The sequence below is a fragment of the Hippopotamus amphibius genome, chromosome 9, assembly GCF_030028045.1.
Source record: "Hippopotamus amphibius kiboko isolate mHipAmp2 chromosome 9, mHipAmp2.hap2, whole genome shotgun sequence".
Taxonomy (NCBI): Eukaryota; Metazoa; Chordata; class Mammalia; order Artiodactyla; family Hippopotamidae; genus Hippopotamus; species Hippopotamus amphibius.
The window spans coordinates 37,033,957-37,054,027 of record NC_080194.1 but is presented as its reverse complement, the minus strand read 5'-3'; the positions used below and the strand labels follow the sequence as shown (position 1 = coordinate 37,054,027).

At 41.6% G+C, this 20,071-nt stretch overlaps 2 protein-coding genes and 1 non-coding gene across 3 annotated transcripts; 1 reads left to right on the top strand and 2 right to left on the bottom strand.

Moving 5' to 3' along the window:
- The first annotated feature begins 1,436 nt into the window (after positions 1-1,436).
- On the top strand, positions 1,437-2,384 carry LOC130860770 (olfactory receptor 10A4). Its single transcript, XM_057749350.1, has one exon. It carries the CDS (start codon positions 1,437-1,439, stop codon positions 2,382-2,384), a length of 948 nt encoding a protein of 315 aa, XP_057605333.1.
- A 4,217-nt stretch (positions 2,385-6,601) lies between these two features.
- Positions 6,602-6,731, bottom strand: LOC130829580 (small nucleolar RNA SNORA11). The gene has a single exon (XR_009047603.1). It is a non-coding gene; the product is annotated as a small nucleolar RNA SNORA11 (small nucleolar RNA).
- Positions 6,732-15,541: 8,810 nt separating this feature from the next.
- On the bottom strand, positions 15,542-16,495 carry LOC130860769 (olfactory receptor 2D2). The gene has a single exon (XM_057749349.1). The coding sequence runs from the start codon at positions 16,493-16,495 to the stop codon at positions 15,542-15,544; it is 954 nt and encodes a 317-aa protein (XP_057605332.1).
- Between the last annotated feature and the right edge of the window lie 3,576 nt (positions 16,496-20,071).

The following is a 20,071-nucleotide window of genomic DNA, read 5'->3' as shown; positions in this document are numbered from 1 at the left end:
TTTCCTTCACCACTCCAACTTCATGTCTTGCACCTGCTCAGGACTTTACTCAAAAATCATTTTCTCAGTTAAACCTTCTGTGACATTCCCCACACCCTAAATCCTATCTTCTCTACTGCTTTATTTTATTCTCGTCACCATCTAATGTACTATACATTCTATTACATGATTTCTTATTAATCTGTCTTCCCTACTAGAAAGTGAGTTCGATGAGGGCAGAGATTTTTGTTTGTTTTATTTACTAATATTTTATCTTCGGTAGCTAGAGCAGTGTCTAGCACACAAAAGGCAATCAATATTTATTGAAGAAATAATTTTTTTCTCTCAGGGATTGAAAAGAAAGCACTATAGTGATTTTGGACAATGAGCTAATAAGTGGATTTTGGAAGGTAGATCTCACTTTATATCATAATAATTATAACGATTAGAATTCATTGAGTATGTACTATAAGCCAGTTTCCATGCTACATGTTTAGATTTATTCCTTCGTTTAAGTTTGTAGTCATCAGAAAGACTTTCACAGTCCCAACTTTGAAGCTTAGTTATTGATGCAATGGTGAAACCTTGTGATTCTTTTTTACAAGATTTAATATTATTAGTCACACTTACATACTTGAGTTGATGTTTCTTAATATGTAAAATTTGTTTCATATTTCTTGAGAGTCTAGACACATGTCAACCAGCGGAACCTAATGAAAGGCTGTATACGTAAGACACCTGGATTCTCTCTATGGTCTGGCCATATCTTGACTCTGTGTTCCCTTGTCTGATCAGGTATAACCACATGGAGAATATTTAGCCCAGCAAGCAAGATAAACCACAGCTTCTATATTATGCATCTTTTTGTTTAAACTGCAATTGTCTGAGTTTCAAAATGAAGATTCCTATAATATACTGAACTCTTCCCAAGTATGAGCTGCTCCAGACTGGGACACATTCAGGTCCCTTCCTCTGGCATCATTGGTAGTTGTTGGCTCACTTTCCTTGACTTTCTCCTTCCCACCCTTTTGTTTTGCAGAAAACATGCCCTTTCTGGGCATTAAGAACCCTCTCTTCACAAATGCTTTGCCTGGATTGTTTTTTAGCACCACTGACTGTTGAAGAGAGATGGAATAGGAACACAAAAGTGAAGCTGTGACTTTGACCATCCTCTATGGAGTAAAGAAAACTCGGGACATGTATAGATACACATGATGTGCCTCAGTAGAGTCTGAAACAAAAGTAAGTATTCTTCAAAAAAAATTGTGAATCCCAGTCAGACTTGTTCTTTACACTTTGAAAAGTACAGCTATTTGACCTTCAACAACTATAGCAAGAGGATGAAGAATGAGGCCAAGGGAGTTTCCCTTTCTAAGGGACTAACAGAGGTCTAAATAACATATGGGGACTTCTACCTTCCTGGAGTGTAAATGCCCAAGGAAATCCTGGGCGGAAGAATGACATGGGGAAACTGGACAATTGTCAGTGAGTTTGTTCTTGTGAGCTTCTCCCCCCTGTCCTCTGAGCTACAAGATCTGTTGTTTCTCCTTTTTTTCACCATTTACCTGGTTACCCTCACAGGAAATGTCCTCATAATCCTGGTCACTACAGCAGACCCTGCCCTCCAAAGTCCTATGTACTTCTTCCTCAGGAACTTGTCTTTCCTGGAGATAGGTTTCAACTTCGTTATTATGCCCAAGATGCTGGGAACCCTGATCACCCAAGACACAACCATCTCCTTCGTGGGCTGTGCCGCCCAGATGTATTTCTTCTTCTTCTTTGGAGCTGCTGAGTGCTGCCTCCTGGCCACCATGGCATATGACCGCTACGTGGCCATCTGTGACCCTTTGCGCTACCCAGTCATCATGGGTCGCAGGGCCTGTGCCCAGCTGGCAGCTGCCTCCTGGTTCTCAGGATTCCCAGTGGCAACTGTGCAAACCACATGGATTTTTAGCTTCCCTTTTTGTGGCCCCAACAGGGTGAACCACTTCTTCTGTGACAGCCCCCCTGTCATTGCACTGGTCTGCGCTGATACCTCTCTGTTTGAACTGGAGGCTCTGACAGCCACTATCTTATTCATCCTCTTCCCTTTCCTGTTGATCCTGGGCTCCTATGTCTGCATCCTCTCCACTATCTTCAGGATGCCCTCAGCCGAGGGGAAGCACAAGGCCTTCTCTACCTGTTCCTCCCACCTCCTGGTTGTGTCCCTCTTGTATAGCACTGCCATCCTCACATATTTCCGACCCCGGTCCAGCACCTCTCCTGAGAGTAAGAAGCTGCTGTCACTGTCCTACACAGTGGTGATTCCCATGTTGAACCCCATCATCTACAGCTTAAGGAATAGTGAAGTAAAGGCTGCCCTGAGGCGGGCCTTCCGCAGGACCCAGGGCCCTCAGAAACCATGATTTGGATGGAAACTTGGGGGTTGAACGCAAGGACAAAGGAAAGAAAAGCAAGTTCTTCAAATAAGTCTTTGGTCTCTATTCTTTCCAGGAGCCACAGTATACCCATTGGGATTTTGGAATTTCCACTGGGATCCACTTATGAATGAAAGAACATTAGCGATGAAATAACAAATTTCAGTAGGTCCAGTATTCTCTGGGGCTAGGGTACCAATGTCTCCGAGGATGCTACTAGTTTACACAGCTTAGCAGCCTATATGAATGTTGGCAGCTTCACTACAATTTGCCATTTTTAATATTTGTTTTAACTTTCCTTGACTTCTTCATCCATGTCATTTTATAATTTTCTGCTTCACTTTCTTCTACATGTCCCAAAACTCTACATGTAACTTTCAAAGATTTTTTTGTTTACGAGATAAAGTAATGATAATAATGATGATAAATAGTAGAGTTTCTTTCATTCTTCCACTCATTTTTCAACAAATTTTGAGTTTAAACTCAAACTTACAAACTTTTGAACATTTCAAAACTCAAACTCAAAATTTCAACAAATTTTTATTCAGCATTCAGGATGTGTCAGACCTTTTTTAGACCTTGAAGACACATGGATGAATAAAACAGATTAATTTCTTGCCTCATGGAATTTATATTCTAGTGAGAAGGAGAGAAAATAAAAAGATACTTTAGAGATCGTGCCTCCCCACAAGTAGATCAGTTGCCAGAGGCGGGTGGGGGACCTGAGGCCAAAGGAGACTGGAGGAACCCCAGAGCAACCGGGTAGGACCTGGGGGCAGTCAGGGGGGTGGGGAAGGGGAAGCTAGATGGGACCGGCGCCCCAAGGGGGTGGCTGGGTGAGGGGGGAGGTTCCCGCCTGGAGAGACTCTTGGGGTCTGGGGAGATCGCAAAACTGCATCTGGATTTCTCTCTCCCAGGAGGCCAGGAGGCCTGCTGAGCTCCTGGGCCTGGGCATCTGCTGGGCTCCCCAGCAGGGTCCTCCACCCTCCAAGGCCCCCTCTGGGCTGCCTGAGTCCTGGGGTTGTGGGAGGGAGGGAGGAGGGGCGAGGAGGCGGAGAGGTGGACAGGTGGGGGTGGGGGCTTTGAGATTGGGGGACAGGGAGACGAGAGGGTGTTTCACCTGCCCTCCTGGCCAGGCAGGCTGACTGGGCTCCCAGGCCTGGTCCTTCACTCTCTGGGCCCCCCTCTGGCATGTGGGTCCTGGGGGCTTGCAGGGAGAGGGACGGGGGAGGGAGAGAGGCAGACAGTGGGGGTAGGAAGGGATTTCTCCAGGTCAGAAGAATAGGGGAGGCGCTGCTGGGTATTTCTTCCTGGCAGGTCCTCCACCTTCCAAAGCCCCTCCGGGCAGTTGGTCCTAGGAGTACAGGAGGAAAGTGGTGTGGGGAGAAGAAGCAAGGTGGAAGAGGGGAGGGCCCCTCTGGGATCAGAGGATTGGGAGAGGAGTGGAAGGCATTTCCACTGCTCACTGGCCCAGGAAGCCTGCTGGGCTCCCGGGCCTGGTCTCCAACTCTCCAGGGTCCCCTCCCAGATGGGTTGGTCCCAGGGGCATAGGAACGTGGCAGGGGAAGAGGAAGAGAGGCAGACCGATGCTGGGACGTTCCAGGATCAGAGGACCAGGGGAGGTGCGGAGGATCTTTTCCCTGCCCACTTGGGCCCAGTGGGCCTGCTGGGCTCCCGAGTCTGGCCTTGGTCTCTGGGGCCCTTGCCGGCTGAGTGGGTCTTACAGGCATGGGAGGGAGGGAGGAGAGGGGAAGAGGAAGAGAGGCAGACAGTGGTGGGGGGGACCTCGCAAGACCAGAGGATCAGGGGAGATGCTGCGGGAAATCTCCCTACTCACTTGGCACCGGGAGGCTTGTTGTGCCCCCTGGCCTGGTCTTCGGTCCTCCAGGGGCCCCTTTAGGTCTCACTGGTCCTAGGTGTGTAGGAGGAAAGCAGGGGAGAAGAGGAGAGGTGGGCAGGGAGGGGCCTTCTGGGGTTGGAGGATCAAGGGAGGCGGAGAAGGTATTTCCCTTGCCCACTAGCCCTGGGAAGCCTGCTAGGCTCACAGACCTGGTCTTTCACACTCCAGGGCCCCCTTCAGCTGCTTGGGACCTAGGAGGGTGGGGGGGGGGTGATGAGGAAGAGAGGCGAACAGGGACCCTACAAGACTGGGAGATCTAGGGAAGTGCCACAGGCATTACCCTAGCCCAGTTGGCCCTAGGAAGCCTGTTGGGCATCAGAGTCTGGTCTCTTGCCTTCCAGTGGCCCCTCCAGCTGTGAGGGTCTAAGGGGAATAGGAGGGAGGGGGTAGGGAAGAAGAGAACCCAAGGGGTAGGGACCTTCCCAGATTGGAGGACTAGGGGAGGTTCCTAGCATTTCTTCCACTGACTTGGGCCCAGGGAGCCTGCTGGGTACCTGCACCTGGTCCTTTGCCCCCAGGACCAGAGACATTCCTGGACCCCTCTGCCTCATTGGGCCTAAGCCCCATTCCCCACCATCCCCTGGGCCTTTTCTAAGCGTAGGCCCTGCCCACTGCCTAACTCTTCCACCCTCGACCCCCTACACTTGTCTAAGCCCTGCCCCCACAGCCAAGGCCTTTTCTGGCTTTTTTTTTCTTTTCTTTTCTCTTTTTTCTTTTTCCCACCTCCTCACTTTGGGTATTGCAGTTGTTTTACCTTCCAGTTGTTGCTGCATTTACTTTTCTAAATTTTTTTCTGACACATCTGTTAATTTCCTATTCTTAGCATATTTTTAATCTTGCTATTGTTCTGCTGTTCTCCTACTTTCTTTTTTTAATTTTTTTTCATTTTCCTGCTCCACACGACATGTGGGATGTTGATTCATAAGTCCAGGGTCAGGCCTGAGCGCCTGAAGTGGGAGCTCTGAGTCCAAAACATTGGACTAACAAGGAAACCCAGTCCCCAGGGAATATTCATCAGAGTGAGGTCTCCCAGAGGTTCTCATCTCAACACCACGACCCAGCTATACTCAACAGCCTACAAACTCCAGTGATTGAAACCTCAGGCCAACACCCAGTGCGACAGGAACACAATCTCACCCATCCCGGGGCGGGTGGGGGGGGAATGAGACAACAAAAAAATATGTCACAGATGAAGGAACGAGGTAAAAACACACAAGACCAAATAAATGAAGAAGAAATAGGAAAATTGCCTGAAAAAAAATTCAGAGTAATGATAGTAAGATGAAACAATATCTCGACAACAAAATAGAGAAAATACAAGAAACAGTTAATAAGGATTCAGAAGAACTAAAGAGCAAACAAACAGTAATGAAAAACAAAATAACTAAAATTGAAAATACTCTAGATGGTATATACAGTAGAATAACTGAGGCAGAAGAACAAAGAAGTGAATTGGAAGATAGAATGGGGGAAATAACTGCCACAGAGCAGGAAAAAGAAAAAAGAATAAAAAGAATGGAAGACAGTCTCAGAGTCCTTGGTGACAACATGAAGCCCACCAACATTTGAATCATAGGCATGGCAGAAGAAGGAGAAAAACAGAAAGGGTCTGAGAAAATATTTGAAGACTTTTTTTTTTTTTTTTTTTTTTTTTAGATTAATTTGTGCTTTTATCTGCCAGTATAACTACAGTGGCCTGCAAACGTTGATCTAAAAAGTACATTTTACATCACAATCCAACAAACACACATACATATATACATATATGTACACACATATATAAAAGTGAAACAAATGTTTTGCCAAAGATGTCTACCCTGAGTGTTCTTAAGACCTTTAACCGAAGATGAACTGCACTGACACATCGTAATCACCAGAGTCCCCAGTTCATCCTAGGGTTGGTTCACTTTAATGAAGTAAATAGTGTTGCATGTTCTGTGGGTTTGGACAAAAGTATAATGACATAAAATCATTATGATGTCACACAAAGTATTTTCACAGCTCATAAAAGCTTCTGTACTCTGTGTAATTATCTCCCCTCTCACCTGAAACTCCTGACAACCATTGATATTTTTATTGTCTCCACAGTTCTGTCTTTTCCAGAATAGTATATAGTTGTAACCTATGTTTCTTTTTCCTTGAAGAGAGAGGTTCAAAGCCTGTATAAGACCATTCATGGCCCACCCACGCATGGACCGGACTGGCTCTATGTGGCAAACTCCCCCACTAAATACTGTAGCTTTCCTTCCAGTACTGAGCCCTGTGCCACCGGTCCTGCCCAGCAACCGTGTGGAGGTGCAGGGACACATGTTGGGTATTTGTTCATAGGAAGGCCTCAAGCTTTGTGCCCCTTGTCACAATGAACCCAGATTCCTGTCGGGTGTGTTGTAAACAGACGAGCCATTTCTTCAGGCCCCCTGCTCTGAGCACACCCCCTTGAAGACGTTTTAGTGGAAAACTTCCCCAACATGGAAAAGGAAATAATTAATCAAGTCCAAGAAGTGCAGAGAGTCCCATACAGAATAAAGCCAAGGAGAAATACACTGAGGCACATATTAATCAAACTAACAAAAATTAAACACAAGGAAAATATTAAAAGCAGCAAGACAAAAGCAACAAATAACATATAAGGGAAAACCCATACGGATAACACCTGATCTTTCTGCAGAAACTCTGCAGGCCAGAAGGGAGTAGCAGGATATACTGAAAGTCCTGGGAGAGAAAAACCTACAGCCAAGAATACTTTATCCAGCAAGAATCTCATTTAAATTCAACAGAGAAATCAAAAGCTTTCCAGACAAGCAAAAGTTAAGAGAATTCAGCACCACCAAACCAGCCTTACAACAAGTGCTACAGGAAATTTTCTAAGCAGGAAACACAAGAGAAGGAAAAGACCTATAAAACAAACCCAAAACAATTAAGAAAATGGTAATAGGAACACACATGTCAATAATTGGCTTAAATGTAAATGGACTAAATGCTCCAGCCAAAAGACACAGACTTGCTGGATGGATAGGAAAACAAGACCCTTCTATATGCTGCGTACAAGAAACCCACTTCAGACCAAGGGACACATACAGACTGAAAGTAAGGGGATGGAAAAAGATATTCCATGCAAATGGAAGTCAAAAGAAAGCTGGAGTAGCAATACTCATATCAGACAAATTAGACTTGAAAGTAAAGACTATTACAAGAGACAAGGAAGGACACTACATAATGATCAAGTGATCCATCCAAGAAGAACATGTAACAATTGTAAATATCTGGGCACCCAACATAGGAGCACCTCAGTATATAAGGCAAATGCTAACAGCCATAAAAGGGCAAATCGACAGTAACACAATGATAGTAGGAGACTTTAACACCCCACTTACATCAATGGACAGATCATCCAAACAGAAAATAAATAAAGACACACAAGCTTTAAATGACACATTAGACCAGCTACACTTAATTGATAGGACATTCCATCCAAAAACTACAGAAAACACATTTTTCTCAAGTGCACACAGAACATTCTCCAGGATAGATCACATCTTGGGTCACAAATAAAGCCTCAGTAAATTTAAGAAAATTGAAATCATATCAAGTATCTTCTCTGACCATAATACCATGAGACTAGATATCAATTATAGGAAAAAACTAAAAAATACAAACACATGGAGACTAAACAATATGCTATTAAATAACAAAGAAATCACTGAAGAAATCAAAGAGGAAATCAAAAAATACCTAGAAACAAATGACAATTAAAACACAAGAATCCAAAACCTATGGGATGCAGAAGAAATTCTAAGAGGGAAGTTTACAAGCAATACAATGCTACCTCAAGAAACAAGAAAATTTTCACATAAGCAGCCTAACCTTACACCTAAAACAATTAGAGAAAGAAGAACAAAAAAACCCCAAAATGAGCAGAACGAAAGAAATCATGACGATCAGAGCAGAAATAAATGAAAAAGAAAGGAAGGAAACAATAGTAAAGATCAATAAAACTAAAAGCTGGTTCTTTGACAAGAAAAATAAAATTGATAAACAAAACGGAAAAAAGGGAGAAGATGCAAATCAACAGAATTGGAAATGAAAAAGGGGAAAAGGGAGAAGATGCAAATCAACAGAATTGGAAATGAAAAAGGGGAAGTAACAACGGACACTGCAGGAATACAAAAGATCGTGAGAGACTACTACAAGCAACTATATGCCAATAAATTGGATAACCTGGAAGAAATGAATAAATTCTTAGAAAAGTTCAATCTTCCAAGACTGAACCAGGAAGAAATAGAAAATATGAACAGACCAATCACAAGTACGGAAATTGAGACTGTGATTAAAAATCTCCCAACACACAAAAGCCCAGGACCAGATGTCTTCACAGGTGAATTCTATCAAACATTTAGAGAAGAGCTTACACCTATCCTTCTCAAACTCTTCCAAAATATAGCAGAAGGAGGAACAATTCCAAACTCATTCTATGAGGCCACCATCACCCTGATATGAAAAACAAAGATGTCACAAAAAAAGAATATTACAGGCCAATACCACTGATGAATATAGATGCAAAAATCCTCAACAAAATACTAGCTAACAAAATCCAACAGCACATTAAAAAAATCATACACCATGATCAAGTGGGGTTTATCCCTGGAATGCAAGGATTCTTCAATATATGCAAATCAATCAATGTGATACATCATATCAACAAACTGAAGGATAAAAACCATATGATCATCTCAATAGATGCAGAAAAAGCTTTTGACAAAGTTCAACATCCATTTATGATAAAAGCTCTCCAGAAAATGGGCATAGAAGGAAATTACCTCAACATAATAAAAGCCATATATGAGAAACCAAAAGCCAACATCATTCTAAAAGGTGAAAAACTGAAAGCATTCCCTGTAAGAACAGGAACAAGACAAGGTGCCCACTCTCACCATTATTATTGAACATAGTTTTGGAAGTTTTAGCCACAGCAATCAGAGAAGTAAATGAAATAAAAGGAATCCAAATTGGAAAAGAAGTAAAATTGTCACTCTCTGTAGATGACATGATATTATATATAGAAAACCATAAAGATTCTACCAGAAAACTGCTAGCACTAATTGATGAGTTTAGTAAAGTAGCAGGATACAAAATTAATGAGCAGAAATCCTTGCGTTCCTATACAGTAACAACGGAAGAGCAGAAAGAGAAATTAAGGAAACTCTCCCATTTACCGTTGCAACAAACAGAATAAAATACCTAGGAATAAACCTGCCCAAGAAGGCAAAAGACCTGTGTGCAGAAAGCCATAAGACACTGATGAAAGAAATCAAAGACAACACAAAGAGATGTAGGGACATACCATGTTCTTGGATTGGAAGAATCAACATTGTGAAAATGACTATCCTACCCAAAGCCATTTACAGATTCAAAGCAATCCCTATCAAATTACCAATGGCATTTTTCACAGAACTAGAACAAGAAATCTTATGATTTGTATGGAAACGCAAAAGATCCCAAATAGCCAAAGCAATCTTGAGAAGGAAAGACAGAGTTGGTGGAATAAGGCTTCCTGACTTCAAACTATACTACAAGGCTACAGTGATTAAGACAGTGTGGTACTGGCACAAAAATAGAAAGGAAGATCAATGGAACAGAATAGATAGCCCAGAGGTAAACCCACACACATATGGGCACCTTATCTTTGACAAAGGAGGCAAGAATATACAATGAAATAAAGACAGCCTCTACAACAAGTGGTGGTGGGAAAATTGGATAGCTACATGTCAAGGAATGAAATTAGAACACTTCCTAACACCATACACAAAAATAAACTCCAAATGGATTAAAGACCTACATGTAAGGCCAGACACTATAAAACTCCTAGAGGAAAACATAGGCAGAACACTCTATGACATACATCAAAGCAACATCCTTTTTGACCCACCTCCTAGAATCATGGAAATAAAATCAAGAATAAACGAATGGGACCTCATGAAACTTAAAAGCTTTTGCACAGCAAAAGAAACCATAAACAAGACTAAAAGGCAACCCCCAGAATGGGAAAAAATAATTGCCTATGAAACAACAGACAAAGGATTAACCTCCAAAATATACAAGCAGCTCATGCAGCTTCATACCAAAAAAGCAAATAACCCAATCCACAAATGGGCAGAAGACCTAAATAGACATTTCTGCAAAGAAGACATACAGATGGCCAACAAACACATGAAAAGATGCTCAACATCACTAATCATCAGAGAAATGCAAGTCAAAGCCACAATGAGGTATCACCTCACACCAATCAGAATGGCCATCATCACAAAGTCTGGAAACCACAAATGTTGGAGAGGGTGTGGAGAAAAGGGAACTCTCCTGCACTGTTGGTGGGAATGTAAGTTGGTACAGCCACTATGGAAAACAATTGGGAGGTTCCTTAAAAAACTACAAATAGAACTACCATATGATCCAGTAATCCCACTCCTGGGCATATACCCAAAGAAAACCATAATCCCAAAAGAAACTTGTACCATAATGTTTATTGCAGCACTCTTTACAATAGCCAGGACATGGAAGCAACCTAAATGCCCATCAACAAATGAATGGATACAGAAGATGTGGCATATATATACAATGGAATATTACTCAGCTATAAAAAGGGATGAGATGGAGCTATATGTAATGAGGTGGATAGAACTACAATCTGTCATACAGAGTGAAGTAAGTCAGAAAGAGAAGGACAAATATTGTATGCTAACCCACATATACGGAATCTAAAAATGGTACTGATGAACTCAGTGATAAGAACAAGGAAGCAGATACAGAGAATGGACTGGAGAACTCGAGGTATGGGAGGGGGCGGGGGGTGAAGGGGAAACTGAGAAGAAGCGAGAGAGTAGCACAGACATATATATACTACCAACTGTAAAATAGTCAGTGGGAAGTTGTTGTATAACAAAGGGAGTCCAACTCGAGGATGGAAGATGCCTTAGAGGACTGGGGCAGGGAGAGTGGGGGGGACTCGAGGGGGGGGCGTCAAGGAAGGGAGGGAATATGGGGATATGTGTATAAAAACAGTTGATTGAACCTGGTGTACCCCCCCCAAAAAAAATAATATAAAAAAATAAATAAATAAATAAATAAATAAAATAAAGAAAAAAAAAAAAAAAACTCCTCAAGGAAAACATAGGCAGAACACTCGATGACATACATCAAAGCAAGATCCTTTTTGACCCACCTCCTAGAATCATGGAAATAAAATCAAGAATAAACAAATGGGACCTAATGAAACTTCAAAGCTTTTGCACAGCGAAAGAAACCATAGACAAGACAAGAAGACAACCCTCAGAATGGGAGAAAATACTTGCCAATGAAGAAACTGACAAAGGATTAACCTCCAAAATACATAAGCAGCTCATGCAGCTTAATAGCAAAAAGCAAATAACCCAATCCACAAATAGGCGGAAGACCTAAATAGACATTTCTCCAAAGAAGACATGTAGATGGCTAACAAAGACATGAAAAGATGCTCAACATCACTAATCATTAGAGAAATGCAAGTCAAAGCCACAATGAGGTATCACCTCACACCAGTCAGAATGGCCATCATCAAAAAAAATCTAGAAACAATAAATGCTGGAGAGGGTGTGGAGAAAAGGGAACCCTCTTGCACTGTTGGTGGGAATATAAGCTGGTACAGCCACTATGGAAAACACTTGGAGGTTCCTTAAAAAACTAAAAATGGAATTACCATATGACCCAGTAATCCCACTACTGGGCATATACCCTTAGAAAACCATAATCCCAAAAGAAACATATACCATAATGTTCATTGCAGCACTATTTACAATCATGAGGACATGGAAGCAACCGAAATGCCCATCAACAAATGAATGGATAAAGAAGATGTGGCACATATATATACAATAGAATATTACTCAGACATAAAAAGGAATGAAACTGAGTTATTTGTAGTGAGGTGGATGGATCGAGAGACTCTCATACAGAGCAAAGTAAGCCAAAAATAGAAAAACAAATACCGTATGCTAACTCATATATATGGAATCTAAAAAAGTGGTACTGATGAACCAAGCGACAGGGAAAGAATAAAGAGGCAGATATAGAGAACGGACTTGAGGACACGGGGTTGGGCGGTGTGTGAAGGGGAAGCTGGGATGCAGTGAGGGAGTAGCATAGACATAGATATGCTACCAAATGTAAAATAGATAGCTAGTGGGGAGTTACTGTATAAGAAAGGGAGATCAACTTGGTGATGGGTGATGCTTTAGAGGGCCAGGACAGGGAGGGTGGGAGGGAGTCACGGGAGGGAGGGAATATGGGGATATATGTATAAATACAGCTGATTCACTTTGGTGTACCTCAAAAACTGGTATAAGAGTGTAAAGCAATTATAGTCCAATAAAGAGCTTAAAAAAAAAACAAGATACTTTAAATCCTCCACTGGCTTGTAAAGCACACCCATTTAGAGGGCTATCAGTTGAGGACTATTTCTGCTCAAATAATTGGCCTGTGCCTCATCTGGAGGATGACTGCCTCAATCTCAAATTATCCACCTTGCATATGAGAGTTACTTGACAGGGCATAAAAGATTCCCAAGTTAATTGTAAGTGGACTAATTATGGGAAACTGCTGTGACTAACCCAAAGATTTTTTGTTTTCTATATATTTTGGTAATGTAATTGTGATTGGATGAAATCAACTGTCCTTTTTAAGCTCGCATATCCTTCAACAAATTTAGCAGCCCCTCTTTATGACTTTGTCAGTGAACACAGCCCAACTCTGGACTCTTGGCAAAGAGCAGACTTGGGACACAGGGGCCATAGCTTTGTGTAAACTACTCATAAGAATCTGTTGATAATTAACAGCATAAATTAGCATTTACTCCATAGACATGTCCTCTCCTTAAGCTCTACAAACAGCTCTAACTCTGTGTGCCAGGGAAGTTCAATCTCCCACACAGGGTATCTTTCAGCCCTCATATAGCAAGGGCTCCAGAAGGGCAGCACATTCTGAAATCACCATAGGAATTTGCAAGTGAAAAGGCAGATCATGAGATTCTATCTGCATGATGGCAATCACAACTAGGCAGATTGTCACTATTGTAAAATGTTTAGCAAGCTTTAATCACTGTTTTATATTTATTTTACTTGACTTTGGTATGGTAGGTAGAATAATGGCCCCCCAAAGATGTCCACATCCTAATCAGTCCCCAGAATCTGTAGGTCTGTTACCTTACATGGTAAAAACAGCTTTGTAAATGTTTTTAAAATAAGGCTCTTCAAACAAACATAGGGACACCAAGGGGGGACTAGCCGGGCGGGGCGGGGTGGGGAGGTGTTTTGGGTGGGATGAATTGTAAGGTTGGAGATTGGGATTGCCATATACACATTACTAATAAGAAAAAAAATCAAATTGTACACTTTGAATATATGCAGTTTATTGTATGTCAATTATATCTCAACAAAAGTTCTTTAAAAAAATGAGGACATAAAGGAAAAAAAATGTCATATACTATCAGGTTAAAAAAAAGAAAAAGAAAGAAAAAAATAATGATCTCTTTTATTTTTTGGCCACAACATGGCTTGTGGGGTCTTATTTCCCTGACCAGGGATTGAACCCGTGCCCTCAACAGTTAAAGTTCAGAGTTGTAACCACTGGCCCGCCGGAGAATTCCCCCAAAATAATGATCTCTTGAACTGAAAATCAAAGTCAGTTGTTTAGTATTATGTAGAGTAAATCAACACACTGGTTTAAAAAATTTCCACCTTAAAAAAGAAAACACAAAAACTAAAAACCCAAGAACAATCTTTCTTTCCTTCTCCATTGTCCCAGAAAATTTCCCACTTTTTAATGCGTCATGTTGATATTTTATTGACATACCTAACTAACTTTATTTTTGTGAGTGGAGTAAATTCCACCAATGATGGAGCAGTTTGAGTGTTCTACAGATAAAATCCTCAAACAAACAGCACTCGGAAGGGAAAAAAAATTAAGGCTCTTCAGATGAGGAGATGAGATGATCCTGGATTTTTTTATTATTATTATTATTTTTTTTTGTAACACAGTAACAGGAAATCAGAAGGTAGGTGGAGAATGGGCTTGAAATATTTATTCCCACATCTTCCTTTCTTCCATATATGTAAGTCTGCAGCTTCTGCCTGCTGGTCTTCTATATACAGCTTCCCTCTCCAAGTTCCAGTTGCCTCCTTTTGCTCCTTCAGGCCCAGCATTGGTAATAGCTTCTCACTCTCACTCCCCTTGGATGTCACTATTTTTCATTGGTTTCCAAAACCCTGTGTTTAGCTTTATAAAGATGGGTCCTGATGGATATTCATGTCTCTAAATAACAGTGTGAGAAGGACAACAGAGCTCATGTATTCAGCTTCATCATACACACACTCTTCACTATCCACCTCAAACACACATGCAGGTACATGTACACATACACATACACATGTATAGCACCTAGATCACAGTAAGTGATTAAGTACTGTTTCTCAATTTATTGGTTATTTGATGATGCAAAGAGATTCAGAGATACCAAAAGAAAAAGCAGTTAGAGTAGGATCTGGAATAGATAGTAATACATACTATTATTTTATTTTTTAAATTTATTTATTTATGTTTTTTTTATTTATTTGTTTATTGGCTGCATTGGGTCCTCTTTGGTGCACCTCAGCTTTCTCTAGCTGCGGCAAGCAGGGCTACTCTTCGTTGTGGTGTGCGGGCTTCTCGTTGCGGTGGCTTCTCTTGCTGTGCAGCACGAGCTATAGGCGCATAGGCTTCAGTAGCTGTGACATGTGGTCTCAGTAGTTGTGGCACATGCACTCAGTAGTTGTGGCTCATGGGCTTAGTTGCTCCACATCATGTGGGATCTTCCCAGACCAGGGATTGAACCTGTGTCCCCTGCATTGGCAAGCAGGTTCTTAATCACTGTGCCACCAGGGAAGTCCTATATAGTATTATTTTAAAAAGATAAATTCTACAGGTTCCCGAGTTCACAAAATGGGAATGTTTCTCAGCGGATTTTTTAAAATCCTCTGGTACTAAAAGACTGACCAGAAGGAAGCAGACCCTCCTTCCTACTGCTCCATGAATTGCTATCCTTCTTCTTCTACAAAGGAAGTGCTGGATAAAGGATGGAGTTAAGTCCATGGACAAGTCCCAAGGATAAAAACTGTACCATATTCCAGTCTTGCTGAGGGACCTTCTCAGCAAGTCTTACAAGTAGGCAGCCAGGAGGGTCTCACGGTCGGTGGAAAATTCCAAGTCTGCATGGGAGATTCCTTGTGACTACTTTTCTCAGAGCTCCCTTCACATCCTTGTTCCTCAGGCTGTAGATGAGGGGATTAAGCATGGGGGTCACCACTGCATAGAACACAGATACCAGCTTTTCCTGTTCCTTGGAAGACTTTGGTGTCATATAGGTGACAATTCCTAACCCATAAAAAAGGATGACCACCATGAGGTGGGAGCCACAGGTAGAGAATGCCTTGAGCCTGCCCGCAGCTGACCTCATCCTGACCACAGTCACTATGATGCGGCCATAGGACAGCAGAATCAGAGACACAGGTAGGAGGAGAATCACAACCCCCATGAGGAAAATGGCCAACTCTGAAGTGCGGGTGTCTGTGGATGCCAGGATCAACAGTGCAGGGGCCTCACAAAAGAAATGAGCAATATTATTGCTGCCTCGGTAGGGTAGCCTTAGTGTGAAGGTGGTGTCCACCACAGACACCAGGATGCCGCTGGACCATGCTCCTGCAGCCAGCTGGACACACACCCTCCAAGTCACGATGCTGGGGTAATGCAAAGGGTTGCAGAGAGCCACATACCGATCATAGGACATCACCCCCAAAAGGGCACACTGTGTACACCCAAAAATGAGGAAGAGTAGAAGCTGAGCTGCACAACGTGAGAAGGAAATCACTTTCTTCCTGGATAGCAGGTGGACTAGGGCCTGAGGAACGATGTTGGTAGAGAAACAGAGGTCAGCCAGAGATAAATTGCAGAGAAAAAAATACATGGGTGTGTGAAGCCGGGAGTCAACCCTAATAAGGAACATGAGAAGCAGATTTCCAAGCACAGTGACCAGGTAGACACCCAGAAATAAGAAGAAAAGCAGCTGCTGGGTGTGTTGGTCATCAGAAAGTCCCAGAAGGAGGAATTCTGTCACCTGCGTCTGATTTGTCTGTCTCATAGTTTGTCACTCTTTTTCAGTATGAAGTCAGTACACACTAAATATTGGTGCATATAGCCTATAAAATTATCTAATTCAGAATTGGAGGGCTTAGGAATTGCCCCCAAACACTACCTACCATTTCAAGAATCCCCTTTACGAGGTTGTTAGAAGATGATCCTGCTGCTTTAGTTAGAATGTTTTCAATGCTGCAAAACTTAACACTTTATAAAATGGCGTATTCATTTCTAGTGTCATCTAGCAAGCATACAGTAGATCAAAAGGATCATCTTCTTTATTTGAATATCACACTTCTAATCATAATACAATAGATTGAATTCACCTGTAAAGTTGTGCAATTTAATTTTTCTTTATTATCCACAAAAACATTTGAGTCTTATTTTGTTCTTGCAACACCTCCCCCATCTCATGATGGGGTAGATTTTTTTTTTTTCCTTCTTTCGACGTACAACTCTTTCTGTTGTCTCTTCCTTGAAAACATAAAAATAAAAACAGTCACTAAGGTATAAGAAAAGGAGCCAAAGTACCTTGCAGAACTGATGGTGTTTCTTGGACAAAATAACCTATTTTGAAGGAGCTGGGAAACCAAGGCATACCTGGGCATGGTGAGCCATAATCTCTTTGACAATCTTGTCTCCAGCTTCAACTGGAGCTGCTGAATATAAATCTTAACCATCAGTGAGCTTCCAAATAGCAGACGCACCCTTACAACATAGTTTCCATTTTAAGCCAGCACACTGTATGGTTTTGCTTCAGACGAAACAGCACTTCCAGCCCACCATCTCTCACTGTCTTGCATTATCTGTCTACTCCTCTCAGAGACTAAAACCTCCTTTGATAACTGCGTCTATGTCTTTTTCATTTTTGTGTTCTTTAATAGACATAACATAGAACTTTATTCAATAAACTATCTTTAATGACTAAATAAAAATAATTTGATCACATAGTTTTTAGTACAGTTGTTTAGAAAGCCTAGAAAGATTTGCAAGAATGTGGGAGCAATAACAGAATTTCGTGGAGCTGTTCCAAAAAGAAGGGAAAGACATTTACTTAAGTCTAAAGTTTAAGACCCTATGCAAATGTTGGGCTATCAACCTTTTATGTGTCTGGTAAAGGTGCTTCAAAATATTTTATTAAATACATCAAATTAAAAATAAATTAATAAATACATATATCAAATAGAATGCATATGATCACCAAGCAAACAGTTATCAAAATAGTTCTAGAAAAAAGCTATGTGATATAATAATACATGTGGTTCTTTAACACGTGAAATTTTTTAATGTTGTGGCAGATCTAATAACCACCTTAATTTCAAAATGATGAGTTTAAATGATATTTTGAGGTGTCTTCAAGAACTGCAATGTTGTTTTAAAATACTTCTGATTTCTGTTGGTGATAAAGTCATGGATACTGCTCGTGATGGTTTGGATACCTACATGAAAACAGGAAAGAACTTCTAAATTTCACTTAAGTAAAAATAAAGAAGTAGCATTCACATCTATATTGAAGAACACTCTTGGAACTGAAGAATTCCAAGTTAAGAAGTTGTGGACTTGGGCTTCCCTGGTAGTGCAGAGGTTAAGAATCATCCTGCCAATGGAGGGGACATGGTTCTAGCCCTGGTCTGGGAAGATCCCACATGCCACGGAGCACCACTAAGCCCGTGCACCACAACTACTGAACCTGCACTCTAGAGCCTGAGAGCCACAACTATTGAGCCCACGTGCCACAACTACTGAAGCCTGCACGCCTAGAGCCCGGGCTCTGCAACAAGAGAAGCCACTGTAATGAGAAGCCTGCATACCGCAAGGAAGAGATGCCTCCACCTCTCCACAACTAGAGAAAGCCGGCGTGCAGCAACAAAGACCCAATGCAGCCAATAAATAAAAACAAAAACAAAAAACAAAGAAAAAAACAGTTACTTGTAAAAAATAAAAACAACACCCCCCCAAAAAAAATAATATAAAAAAAAAGTTGTGGACTTAAGGAATTCCCAGGAGTTTTCTCAAAAAAGTCACAATTACACTCTACATAACCGGATAATGGAACCTTAGGCATCTGGATGGGTCTGTGGGTCAAAACGATGAAAGATTTCATCATTGAAATAATATGTGGATAAATAAATCATTAATATGAACAATCATATCTCTGCTTGATGATCATATATGGCCTCATCTGACCACAGGCCACCTTTCTAGCCATTTTCCCTACCACATACCCAGGACACACTGCGTTTTAAAATCTCCCTGGTTTTTGCTCAGCATAGTTTCTCTACTCAGAGGGAAGCCCACTACACAGACTTAGCATCATTTTCCTTGAGCATTCAACACACTTCAAATAGTCAATCACCTAATTTCTTGAGCAAATATTATTGGCCAAGCACATGCATGGAAAAGGGGGTACAGACAGAAGACCCAGCTCCTGAGGCCAATGAATCTCAGAGAGTAGGGACCAAACTATAGTTGCATTTCATTGCCAACGCCAGAGTGGTCCCTGGAACATCATAGACAGCAAATAGTGGTTGAATGAATGAATGTACTGGGCCAACTGAGTCTGTATCACCTAACAATTACTTAAATCAAACTGATATAGAATTGCTTCTAAAGGGAAATGTAGTCTATTGTCAAAACAGCTGACACAGAAATAAACTTTGAGGACACAAGCTATGTTAAGATAGATACTTTTTGAATTGCCATCCATTTAGTGGAAGTTATTACCTGGTTAGTTCTTAGAGTCTCCAGGATCTGGTTCAGCTCAGGTCCTTTACTTAGACTAACTTCTTTCTCTGCCACAGTTCACATCCTTTCCAGAATAGAAATAAGTGCAACTGTATGAATCGCGTGTCTAGATCTCAGGGAAAATGAAATAGAAGCAAATGATGCTTCTCAGTTTTGATGAAAAGAAGTAGAGCGCATAAAACTAAATAGTTGTCACAAAGTTCTAAGCGATGCCTATAATTAGTAGTTATCTTATTGAATGGGCAGCTACAGGATATTGCTGATTTCTATGCGTTCTTCATCTGCTACAGGGTTTTCAAGATCCTGTTTGGGAAAAATATTATTTTTGAACATTCTCCTTTCTGACCCACACTTTTTCCCCATTCCCCACTCCCACCCACCCCCAACACACATAGACATAGACACACACAAACATACACACATTCTTGTGACTTCCTAGGTGGTGCAGTGGTTAAGAATCTGGCTACCAATGTGGGGGAAACAGGTTCAACTCCTGTTCTAGGAAGAGCCCACATTTAAAAAGGGAAAAAGGGGGGTTGGGAGGGGATGAATTGGGAGATTGAGATTGCCATATATACATTACTAATAAGAAAAAAATATCAAATTGTACACTTTATTTTTATTTTATTTATTTATTTTATTGGCTGTGTTGGGTCTTTTTTGCTGTGCGCAGACTTTCTTTTAGTTGTGGTGAGTGGGGTCTACTCTTCATTGTGGTGCGCAGGCTCCTCATCGCCGTGGCTTCTCTTGTTGCCGAGTACGGGCTCTAGGCACGTGGGCATCAGTAGTTGCAGCACATGGGCTCAATAGTTGTGGCTCAAGGGCTCTAAAGCGC

Excerpts from the sequence above, each read along its gene's own strand:
- LOC130860770 (XM_057749350.1), top strand. The coding sequence starts at position 1,437 with ATGACATGGGGAAACTGGACAATTGTCAGTGAGTTTGTTCTTGTGAGC.
- LOC130860769 (XM_057749349.1), bottom strand. The coding sequence starts at position 16,495 with ATGAGACAGACAAATCAGACGCAGGTGACAGAATTCCTCCTTCTGGGA.